Source organism: Galeopterus variegatus, unplaced genomic scaffold (assembly GCF_000696425.1).
Source record: "Galeopterus variegatus unplaced genomic scaffold, G_variegatus-3.0.2 Scaffold1804, whole genome shotgun sequence".
Taxonomy (NCBI): Eukaryota; Metazoa; Chordata; class Mammalia; order Dermoptera; family Cynocephalidae; genus Galeopterus; species Galeopterus variegatus.
The window spans coordinates 180,854-193,808 of NW_007727915.1; the positions used below are offsets into that span (position 1 = coordinate 180,854).

General features: G+C 38.5%; 1 protein-coding gene across 1 annotated transcript; it reads right to left on the reverse strand.

The window, feature by feature from the left end:
- Positions 1-8,940: 8,940 nt before the first annotated feature.
- GPR174 (G protein-coupled receptor 174) lies at positions 8,941-10,203 on the reverse strand. Its single transcript, XM_008579068.1, has one exon. The coding sequence runs from the start codon at positions 10,192-10,194 to the stop codon at positions 9,172-9,174; it is 1,023 nt and encodes a 340-aa protein (XP_008577290.1). The 5' UTR covers positions 10,195-10,203; the 3' UTR covers positions 8,941-9,171.
- Positions 10,204-12,955: the final 2,752 nt, after the last annotated feature.

A 12,955-nucleotide genomic window follows, 5' to 3' on the forward strand; every position in this document is an offset into this window, starting at 1 on the left:
TGTAGATCACCTTAAATATCAAGTCTATTGTTTTGATAACTAATCATAGTCAGAGAAACAAACCAGCTTTGCAAATGATACTATTAAGTATATTATATTATTGGAAATGCCTTTTCTAGATACTTATGCTCCTTCAGCAATTCTAATGATTCTCACCTCCCCTTGGCTTCCCAAACACATATTTCTTCCCCCACCTTGTTATGACAGCCATTTTAGAGGAATCTGCTTATTTATTTCCAGAAGTCTCTGCAACTAAAAATCTATCTAAAATACAACCAGTGGCATAGGTTGTGATGAGGTTAAGCAGCAGACAAGAAAACTTAAAAGTGCTTAAGCCTTGGCCTCATCTTATTCTGACTATATTTGTTTTTCCAAACCTCTCTTTAGGTGTGAACCATTTCATCACACTGCTGAGTAAAATCAAAATTACATTTTCAGAGCTAATGCATAGAAGCTACTGATTTGAGGTAAACTATCTCATTAGATCATTTGTTAGAAAATGATTGTCTTGTTCAACTCAGAGCCTGAATTGGGCAATGGCAGAGGTGGTGAAGATTTTCCTGCCTCTACCAGGCCAAGTTTAGGCCCCAAACCCTGGATGAAGCATGGCTTGTGATAGGAGAGAGAAAGAGAACAACTGTGGGGTATTTTGTAACCATTCACAAATGAGGGGTTGAAATTACAGCTGGTAAAGAAAGAACTAAAATGTTTCTTGATCTCTACCTGAAGACCAGCATTGACTGGGTTTTTGCTTTTTTTTTTTTAGTGGTTTTTAGATGCCTCTGACCACGTCCCATGGGAGCAATAACCAGGCTCAATGGATTGGAGAGAAACTGGTGAATTTCTCTCTTGAGCGATATCTTTAAGAAAACCCACTTTCTCTGTCCATTTGTGTTTCTGTTTAATATTGGTAGGTATAGTCATGATGCTCTTTCTGGCCTGATTCTCCAGAACACATTTTGGCTTAGTTGCGGGCTTTAATGAAACTATGCTAAGACAGGTTTGGAATATAACCAAATGTGACAGTTTAAACCAAAGCAAAGGGCTCATTTTCACTAAGGGGATATTAAGTTTTTAATGTATAGAAAAGTCAACTAACCCTCTTTTGAAAGACTAATGTTTTCATTAAGAGCTGTGCCTATTTCAAGAAACCAAATTCAGATTCCTATATATCACTGGGTCAACTGGTAGATTTTTAGTTAAGCTACTGGTTACCGGTTAAACTACTGGTTTCTTTATATATTTTATTTGTTATATCAGACATTGACTTAACTAATTTACTGGCAGTGACCAAATCAATTAATTCTTAATTTTTGCTTAATGTGTTAGGACTATTTATCTGAGAAAGAATATAGCAGTTGCTCTACCACAAGTTCTCTGTTAGACAGGTTAATGTGGATATTCTTGCTATTCCGAAGTACTATTTGAGAGTGAAAAACATAATGATATTGAGATTTCCAGTACTGCTCTGACACAATTTCTCTGTCACCAACTGGGTGTTCTACAATTCAATTAGATTCTAACACTACCCAGAGTTAATGCAGACCCCACAAAGGCAAGTCCTTCACAAGTCTGCCAGCACTTCATATGCCAGCTTCAAGTTTCACATGTGCCTAAACTACTTGCACTTCTTCCTGGATGGCTACAAATTCAGGACTTCCCATAACCCCCTCAGGTTAGACAATTCACTAGAATGACTCACAGAATTCAGGAAAGTACTATGCTTATGATGACCATTTTATTATAAAGGACACAAATGAGTAGTCAGATGAAGAGATATATGGGACAAGGACTGGGAGTGCCCTGAGTGCAGGAGCTTCTGTCCCAGTGGAGTCAGGGTGTGCTGACCTCCTGGTATATCAATATGTTCATCCACCAGGAAGCTCCTCTGAGCTTTAATGTCCAATATTTTATCCAGAATACATTAGGTAGGCATGATTGATTAAATCATTGGCCACATGACTGAACTTAATCTCCAGCCTCTTTCCCTTCCCATGAGGTTGGACTGACTCTCTAATCACATGGTTGGTCTTCTTGGTGACCAACCCCCATCCTGATGCTTGAGTCACTCCCCTTGAGTCACTTCTTTAGCATAACAAATATACTCTTATCATTCAGGAAATTCTGAGAGTTTTTGAAGTTCTGTGCAAGAAACCCAAAGCAAAGACCAGATGTAATTCTTTACTACACCACCCTAACACAAGGAGGTACACATAACACAGAAAAAAAGTTGAATGTATTTCCTCTTAGATAATTTTGATGGCAACTGAAAATTGTGTTCAGACCTAAGTCAACACAATAAATCTGAACTGTTATTGTATACTATAAACTACAAGCTGTCAATTGATGTAGCATTCTATACAGAGAATATTGGATAACAGAGTTCAACTTATTTACTTACACGCATTGTCTACTCATTTATTCAACATACATTTTTTGAGTGTCCACTATGTTGCAGGTAGTGGGGCTAGGCATTATAAACACAAAAGCAAACAAATCTAATATTCAAGTGGGGCAGACATACAATAAACAAATAAATACAATAATCACAAATTATAAAGTGTCATGAGGGAAAAATTCAAGGTAATATATTAGAAATGAACTTGTGTCTGTAGGGGGTGGGGAGCTTTTTAGCTAAGGGGTCAACTTTGAGAACAGAAGGATTTTAAAATTGAAGGAAGAGACAAAAGAGCTGTTGCAAGAACATTCCAGGCAGAGGGATCAGATACTGCAAAGCAGCTTTGAAGTGATTTTAATTCCACAAAGTAATTAAGTTTGAGGACAATGCTGTGCTCTGTACCTGCATTGAATCAACAATAGGTCAGAAGAGGGAGTGTTGTTTCCTCTTGGGGAACAGAATAAAGAAAGTATAAGTACGACACAGTCCAGTGCAGCCAATCTCTATATCCTCCTCTTTGATTCCCCATCTTGCCTTGTCCATTGACTTCCAGGGCACTACCACCGTAACTTTTTGATGGCGGCTACTGTTCTTTTTGCTGTAGGTACAGGTGCCATTGGATGGTTTGGATAATCCCAAGGAGGAAGAGAAAATGCTGCTCCATTAAAAGGAAGTGGTGGTTTTATAAAATGGAATGAACATACAAGAGACTGCTGGGGTTTGTGGTTTAAATGTCATTTTTAGTGCAGATGACATCTCTGGTAACTTTGATATTCCTAGAATGACAGAGAACACATTGTGTCCCTGTATTTGTTTTCCATTTCTTCCTTAACATAAAAGAATTTTTAACTTAGCATGTGGCCACCTGGAATAATGATGACAATTTTTAGCTTCTCTTGCAGCTTGGCAGGGCCATGTCACTGATTTCTAGCCAGTGGGTTGCAAGTAGAAAATATATTTACAATTTCTAGTCATCCACTTAAAAGGAAGAAGCATTCCTCCCCTCCCCCATTTCCCAACCCTACTAGCTGCAATGCAAATGTGATAAGATACCTTTAAAAACAAAACTTTAGACAAGTTAAATTTAACACAGTTTATTTGAGCAAAGAATGATTCATGAATTGGCAGCACTCAGAACCAGAAGGGGTTCAGAGAGCTCTGCTTTAGTAGTGCGAGCAGCAGGCTTTTACAGACCGAATGTGGAAAGAAGGTAAAGAAATCACTTGATTGCCTACAGCAAGTCATTTGCCTTATTTGGGTGGAAAGTCCCTAGGTAGATTTTAGTTGGCAGTTTCTGACTGGTTAAGCTTAAGTTTCATTTTTACAATTTACATTGGGCTTCGGTTTTCTTATGTAGGAACCCAAGGCACTAGAGCTATATCAGTCTTATATCCTCCCAATTTTTTTTTTTTAACAAGACCTTGCATCATTTAGATTAGGGAAGCATCCAAGAAATGGTGGTGTTACAAGACAGGAGTCTGGAAGCCCAAAAATTTTGCAAAGAAAAGGCATCATACTTGCTAAGACTTTTACATGAAAGAGAAATACATTTTTATGTAGTCTAAGCCACATATCTATTAACCACAGCATAACTCATAGCTTAATGGATCTATACTTGTCAGGATAGATTCAAAGGAAAAAAATGTGAAATATTTGAAGGAAACTTTGGAGAAATCTAGCCACCTAATTATGAGTAGTAGCCACAGAGTTCATGTAACTATGGCACAGGTTTCAGATAAAATGCAGTGTACATTTTCATATATACATTCTAGTAGTACTCTATAAATAATGTTTAGTGAATCATTTTGACTAAAATGTAGAAACTCAGTCTGTCAGCACTGGTATTTTTATTCAGTAGAACTGAATGTGCTGGGCTCTTCATGAGAGCCATAATAAATCTGGACCAAGGAATATTTAAATACACACACACACACACACACACATTTTTTTTTATATGCGTCTTAGTAAAAAAGTTAAACTTGTTTAGTGACATAGGGCAGGAACGGGATTTCAGACCATTTTTAATCCAGTATTACATGTTTTACTTCATGCAAAGATGGTGTGGGGAGTTTATAGTAGGGTCACTTCGTTTATGCTTGCATTCTCTAAGCCCGTAACTTGGACCATCTTTTCTTCAAACTGATTTATTAATTTATGCCCTCTTATTAGATTAGGATTTTAAAAGGTATGAGTGCTATCAGTCTTATTAGAAGTTGTGGATATTAAATATTGTTTAGAAAAGTCTGAAAAATCTCACCATTACAGGCCAGACTCAAATTTGAAGAGATCCTGATAAAAAGAAGACACTGGGGTCAGAAAAACAGCCCTAATGACAGCCCTCTCCATAGAGTAGTTGCTTTATTATTTTTTGAGGAGATACAAGGAGGAAAATGTAAGGCCTTGAATAAGGGTTATGTTTGTAGATGAATCAGATGTGGAGTAAGGAGTAGGATGAGGAGAATTTAATCAAGAAAATCAATAGAAGACATATGGTCTTGGCAAAATCAAATAGCGGTTAAGACTGAATACATTCTGCTGAGGAAATGGTCTGTGAAGTTCAAAAAAGTTACAACTCTCCCACCCCACCTCTCCACACCACATCCTTTAATAACTGAGTAAGTTAAAACAGCTACATTTACTTGAGAGTTCTCTCACCCCCTTCCCTCCATCCCTACCACTCTTAAAAAATATAATAGTGAAGGAAGTGAAGTTACTTCTGGGCTAGCTTTAAGAGGGCACAGAAGAGGTCTGTACATGATTTGAGGGCATTAGAAGCATAGAACAGGACTCCTATTTATATCCCATGATTTTCTTCAGGTCTACAAAAGTGCCAGAAATTTCTCCATAGGAAATCCTTTACCACTTCCTAGGAACATTTTTCTGCAGCAGCCAAACTATGTAATTTCTAATAACTTGACTACTACCAAAGATACCTGGGCCTCCTGAAAACACTAAGGATATAGGTCGGAGGTGGAGTGAGTTGCTAAAGTGGAAGAAAGAAAACTAGGATGAGGGAAGGGACAGGGACAATTTTCCTGACTTCACAATTTTGTTTGTTTTCTGTTTTGAGAAGGGCAAAAGTGGAGAGTGGAAGATTTTTTTTTGCCTGCCAATACACAAGAAAAACCAGACTGCCAGGTCTTAACAACCTTTAATACTAAGAAGAAAACATTCCGTCTGCCCTCTCATCACAAATACAGGGCTTTAAGTAGTTCAAATAAACTTGGTCCACAGTGAGGGTGGGGAATAAACTTAGTAGGGTGTGGTTAGTAAAAAGTATATCTATCAGAGGAGTTTGGGGGCAGGAGTGAAGTAGGGTGGGGAGAGTGGCTCATCTTACCCTTTGAGAATAGAATGCGCCCCTCCAAGGGGGAGAAAGGGAGAGTAGAGCCTCGGGGGACTTCTATCCATGTGTGTGAAAAATGCTAACAAATGTCTTCAAGTCTATCAGTTTGCTAAAAGTGACTAAATACACTTTGACTTCTGGAGGCAGAAAATTTCTATGTAATTAAAAAGACAGTCTTTATTATTAAAATGCATATTATAAATTACAACTGTAAACAAACTCCAAATGCAACATTTTCACAGTATCTTGGGAGTGAAAACAAAAGATGACATAAAAATTATGTTTTTCAAGAATTTCACTGACACACCCTTTCAGACTCAGGCAGCTTGCACTATTGTTCCTGGGGCAGATGGCTCCTCTTCATGGAATTACCAGTTAAAAGAGTTAGCTGCTTGAATGAATGATAATAAAAACATATAAACTATTTGAATATAATAATAGGAATAATAATAATGAATAATAACAACATGGAAAGCACCCCATATTCAAAATTTCTCTTGTTGGAATTGTATTTTGGAATCAAAATTTAAACAACTTTATGTAGGAAATGTTAGATTATTAATCTTAAATTTTATGTTACCATAGTTGAGGGTGTTCACTCTTTGCACCCCAATTTTAGGGAATCCAGTGAGTAATACATAAGAGGTCTGGAGAGAAGATTCTCCAAGGAAAGGAAAGGAGAGGCTCAGCAAAGGGGCTGCTTTCTGAATAATAGTGGCAGCAGTACTTCTCCCCTAGCTTAGACTTTCCCCTGGAAATCAGTCCAGAGATGGAAAGGAAAGAGGCTAAAAGAAAAAGAAAACAAGCAGGGATCTGAGAAATTGATTGTTGTGTTTATGGAAATATTTCTTAGAATCTGGCATCCCCATTATGTAAGCAAAGCAGGTGATCATTTATTATATGTAATCAGAAAGGCACTGCTGTAAGAGCTTTCATTATTCAAAATATCTTCCCCTCCAGTCTGTCTGCTTCAGTGTCTAGAATCCCTCCATTGAAAGTCACTACTTTGGGTTACTGCCAAATCCTAAAGTTTGGAATTCAGACATCCCTGGGTAAATTAATACTAAGCTAACATTAGTCATTAGCACATTAGTGTGAATGAGTTGATCAGAATACTGCCTAGAAGAAAAAGAGAATAGGGCAGAAGACAAAACATTTTCATGGAGTGAGAAGTGGATAAAGTAAATCAGAGCACTAGATACAAACCTAGATGGGCAGTCCTGAGGAGAAGGAGCGGCCTTAGCTAAGCAGCATAAGAACACTGGACACTAGTGCTCTCTCTGATGGTATAAATAGGCTGCCTAATAAATGGTCCCCAACCATTCCTTTAAGAACGTCAATAATCTCTTGGAAATATTTCCCCTCCCCTTTAAAAAAAGATATATGTTTAAAGAAAAATCAATATGTTAATAAAATTAAACCAATGGTTTCCCAAAGTTACCCTAATAAGTGTGATTTGTGCTAATCTAGAAAATAGTAAGCACAGATAGTATAGGCAAGACTCTCCCATTACAAATACCCACAGTTGGTTCACAAATCCACAAAATCATTACTTGTGATCCCATTACAAAACTAAGTTATAGTTGAATACAAATCACTTTAAAGCAAACAGAGCAGAAACAGTTATTGTTACCCTTTTTAAAAACACAATTTAACACTTACTTAAAACACATTTAACACATTAAAAGACGTACCTTACAATGAATAATTAGGAGACACATAGGTACACTATTGCTAGCAGCACAAAACCAGTTTTCTAATATGGTATTATTTTAAACACAAAGTACAAGCAAAATCAACAATTGTCCAGAGAAGACTTTAGAAAACTTTTCATTAATCTTAGATATTAGAATACATTTTGATTTCACCATTTTTTCCCCAAATGTATGAGTATCATAACTGTATGCCTAAAACAACCCCTTTCTTCTAAATATGATAAAGCCTTTGCTGGGTTCTACATTCCTTCCAAATGAGAAGTAGAATGTGTCTTCATTACATAGCACACAGATTTTAAGTAGAGTATTTTTAAAAAATTAGAGCTTTTGCTGAAACATGTTTCAAAGTATTCTAATACTTACAACATCAGGTTTAATTACTATTCATACTATAGGTATGTTTCCTGCATAATAGTACCAAATAGGTAGCAGGCAAGTCATTGTAAGGAGTACCCAAGGCTGTCAAAGTTAATCATCTGCACTTTCCTCAAAAGGCGAAAGAATTGCCTTCCCCAGCTGCTGAGAGGTAGGCTGTGCAGGCTTCAGAATGGTATGGCTGGAGCAAAGCTGGATCAGAAAAATCAATGCAATCTATAGAGTCCACTTGACTAACTACCTCCAAACCCTACTCTAGCTTGTTTAGGCGGCTTGACAGTCGCCATTTAGCTTTGAGTAAGAAATACAATGTGGTGAGGATTTAAGAGGTATGCCCAACTTTGCTTCATCTTTTCACTCTGGCCTAAGCTTAGTGGTTAATTAGTGCACTACTTCTTCCACAGGCTCAGAAAGTGCAGTAACCTATCAGAGTTAACTCAATGTTACCCTAGAAACATGGTGGAAACTCCCTGTATTAAGCAGGTCCATACATCTCTAGAGGTGTTCTTTGGAAATAGTTTAAGAGAACCAGAACTGTGATTGTCACCTATCAGCTTTCTCCTGGGCCTAGAGGCCATTTGGTTTACCTTGTATAAATTTTGTGAACTATCTTCCCTGGGTAGATTTAATATGGCATCTTATATTATCACAGAGGATTATTGTATATGAATTTGTGTATTGTTCTTAGTTTAACATACAGAGGCCTAAGTTCAGATATCCATTTTATGAATAGATGTGACACTGAAACGAAGAAAATAGCTATTTGAGTCTTCAAACCCTGGGGTATAATCACACATGGGAGATAAAAATGACTCAGTGTTTATAACATTTTGTTTACACAGAGTAATATATTGTCCATCCTACTCAACATACAAACAAGCATACGATATTGGAATGTAAACTGTGATTACTAATATAAGTAGACAACTACATTTCCTCAGAATACAAAGACTCAGTGTTTGTTGTAACAAAACTGAGTGCTTATGGTGGCCCCAATCTAATAATCGCTCTATGCTTTAGGTTCACAGATAAAATTGATGACTCTAGTTGAGATCACATATGTTTATGATGTCACTGAAATTTCATAGTTTGTCTTAAAGACTTGATAAGAAATTACTACATGGACATGTCAGCATCAGTGATGGTGGAGCATAATGCTCCAAGCAGGTCATATTATGAAGATGTGAAATCCCCATATAGGTAAGATAAAGTATGAGATAAAGTATAACTGAAAAGCTGTGGGTGCTTCTTGTGAGTACTTCCCTGTGGCTTGGGGTATTGCAAATGTGTTCTGTTGTACTTGCATTTCAGGCCACATTAACTTTTTAAAAAATTATTTAGCATAATTCAGTTGCCATGGTAGAAGTTGTATGGCTGCTCACAAAGGACTTTGTATGGAGTTGGATGCTATCCTGGAAATCTTGTCTTGAAAGCCGTCTTCTGAACTCATTAGTGGTGAAATAGTATATGACTGGGTCAAGGCAGGAATTCAGACTAGCAAGACACAGGGCCACAGAATGAAATATTAGAATTACCCTTCTGGCTAGGCAGCTTTTAATTTCATTGGACTTGACCAAGAAATCTAAAGGAAAACTGAAGTGATAAGGTGCAAAGCAAATCAGGAATACCCCTGCACAGGTTAGAATCATCTTCAAGGCTTTCTTTTTCTCTCCAAGATCTTGGGCTACAGGATATTTATCTTGCAGTGATAAAACTGTCTTCCAGGTACAGTATAGGACAACCAGAAGAGGAGTAACAAACCCAATCAACTCGCCAATGGTCATCATGGCAACTGACTGGACCAGATTGACATTCCTGGTAGGAAGATCCACAAAGCATTTGGTTCTGTTGCTTGGGGTGTCGTCACTGGTTCTGAGGAGAGGGAAGAGTAGACAGGCAAGGCAGATGATCAGCCAGCCAGCAATGCTGATGTACAAGTCATATTTCTGTTTGTAGTCATGGAAGCGAAAGGGGTACATGAGAAACCAAAATCGTCGCACACTGATGCAGACCAAGAAATAGATGCTTGCATACATGTTTACATACTTCAAGTAGAAACAGAACATGCAGAGGCCAGGACCAAATGGCCAGTCATGATTCAAATAGTAAAAGATCCTCAGTGGCAGGGAAAGAACTTGAAGTAAATCAGCAATGGCTAAGTTTATCATAAATATCACAGCTCTTTTGGTTTCTTTCATATAACCATAAAATACCCACAAGGCTAATATGTTCCCTATGAGACCTGGCACAAGAATGACAGTGTATGTCACTGCATAGATAAAGTACCGAAAATCTGTGTTGTCTGCATCTAGTGCAGTACACGTGTCATTAGCAGGCATGATTCTTTCTAGAGAAAACATGTTTGCTTAATGATGGTTCAAAACCTAAATTCACAATCAACTGCTGCTCCTTCTAAATGATAAGTCATCAGTGGTTGGAGATACTGACTATAAAATAATCTTCTTTTTACTGCATCTTTCTGAGCCTTTCCATATGATTCAAGGAGTTTTCAAAGAACTATCTGCATGTTTGCTTTGGGTTTGTGGATTTGTCTACAGTAACATGGCAGTTTAGTGTGCAACCACAACTGGCAAGACGTTATAATTTTCCCTTCTTGTTTATTATAAAGCCTTCTGGAACATCATGACAGTTGATTCTCTACCGTTTGGATCATCAATATACCATACAGCAGCTCCTCAAATTCCCATATGATGATAGCCATCTCTTTATAGGTGTTTGGCAGGCTGTTTTTCTCTTTTTGGCTCACATAGAAGAAAGGTTTGCTTTAGTGCACAGTGGGTCCGCCACTTCTTCAGGGATGATTAACTTGAACAGATCAGCTTTCTGGGACTATTTCAGCTGTGTGTTGAAAGCTAACAAGTGGGAAACAAAGGCAGAGCTGTAAGTGAAAAAATATAAATCAGTTATTGTCTGGCACACTTTTGAAAAAAGAAAAAGCCTATGTGTAGAAAAGTATATGAGTTTGAATGGGTAGTTTTAATGTGAGTGAGGTTTCCACAAGGCATTTTATAATCACAGGAAAGTATAGCTAGAAGGAACCAGAGAAGTACACTAATCTAGCCCCTTTACTCAAAATCCATGAACCAATATCACTCGGGGGTTTGTAAAAAATTCAGAAGAATCTCAGGTCCCAACATGGACCTGCTGAATCAAAATCTGCATTTCAACAATTGCCCCAGGTGATTCTTCTGCATATTAGCATTTGAGAAGCTCTAATCTAGACTACTTTTCACAAACTTCACTGAGTCAGATTCATCTGAGGAAGTTAAAAAAAATAAAGCTTTCTGGGTGTTTACTCCAGAGATTCTGATTCAATATGTTTGGGGTAGGGCCTGAAATTTGTATTTTTTAAAAGCTCCCCATATGATTCTGATATAGCCAGCCCAGCATTTGTTCTTGAACCATCATTTGGGGACCACCAATTTGATCCAAATCCTTCCCAGATGTCTGAAAATAAGTGGGCAACCAGCCTCTTGTTAAATGTTTCTCTTTACATGGGTCATTTAATCACCTCTTAGTTACCCAAGACAACAGATGATAGCATCAGAATAGAGAATCAAAACCTCCAGAAAGTTGACTCACCTGGGTCTATGACCCTTATTCTGAGGTAAACAAATTTTAGCTTAGGGACCTGGATAGTTGCCTCCAGGCTGCTGAAATCTAGGAGGACCTAACTAACTTTAAACTAACTTAATATGGGAAGAACAAAAACGAAATGGGAGTTACAAAACATCCTAGTTTGGATTATCAAATTGTTGTGGTTTAAGTGTGTTTGATTCAGCCCCTGAAGGAATTGTTATTATTTTCCATGAATTACTGAGTAAGCAAAATAGCATGCTTTGTTCAAAGATATGGTGGTCACTTTATTTAAAAGGTTTCATGAGCGACATGAAGTATGCATTCAGGTTGAAGACATTAAATACTTGCATGTTATAAAACACAGTGAAGCACAACTGTAAACAATAATATCAATATTGAAAGAATTGTTAAAATTGAGGCTGTTCAACTCCCGGACTGAAGTGCATCTTTGAAATATTTTCACAGATAGTGATTTTGATTAGGTGACAGACAAAATTAGATGGCAGACTGCAGGTATGTGAAGAGGTTCTCAGTATCACTAATGATCAGGAGAATGCAAATTAAAATCATAATGAGATATCACCTCTCACCTGTTAGGATGGCTATTATCAAAAGGACAAGAGATTAACAAGTGTTGGCGAGGATGGAGAGAAAAAGGAACCCTTGCACATTGTTGGGAATGCAAAGTGGTACGGCCACTATGGAAAACAGTATGAAGGTTCATCAAAAAATTAAAGATAAGGCTGCTGCTCAATCTCTCCAGAGCCAGCTGGCACTTTGCCTAAAATGAAGAAACTGAGACTTTGAAAGATTAAAGTTGCAGAGACGACACACCCTGCAGTGCCGCTGCCATGCGATCTAGCAGGTAGTCCTCACCGCTGCCACCCATCTCCATCCCCAGACCAGCCCAGTGCACACAGAGCAGGGAGAAGTCCAGCAGGGGAGGTGGAAGCTCCACAGAGACCACATGCCCTGCGATGCCGCCACCATGTGATCCAGCAGGTAGGCCTCACCGCTGCCACCCATCTCCATCCCTAGCCCAGCCCACTGCGCACAGAGCAGGGAGACGTCCAGCAGGGGAGGCAGAAGCTCTGCAGAGACCACACACCTTGTGGTGCCACCGAATGACCCAGCAGCCTGGCCCAGTGCACAAGGAGCAGGAAGACATCCAGCAGAGGAGGTGGAAGCTTGGCAGAGACCACACACCCTGTGGTGCTGCCGTGTGACCCAGAAGCCCAGCCGAGTGCATGCTGACCAGAGAGGCGGCTCCCAGGAGAGGCCCAAGATCTGAGGCAACTACACACTCAAGGCCCTAGTGGCCAACTGAGCAGACAATGAGGTAGCTATACCAAATTGGCAGCTCCAGCAGCATCCTAGCCAGACAATAGGGTCAAAACTGTGAACTGTGAAACCCCCTACCACAATGACTCAACATCAAAGGAAAGATACAAGAAATATGAAAAATCAAGAAAGTACACCCCCAAAGGGTAATAACTCTCAAGCTCAAGATCCTATAGAACA

What these genes read in the sequence shown, in the direction of transcription:
- GPR174 (XM_008579068.1), bottom strand. Translation starts at nt 10,194, where the DNA reads ATGTTTTCTCTAGAAAGAATCATGCCTGCTAATGACACGTGTACTGCA.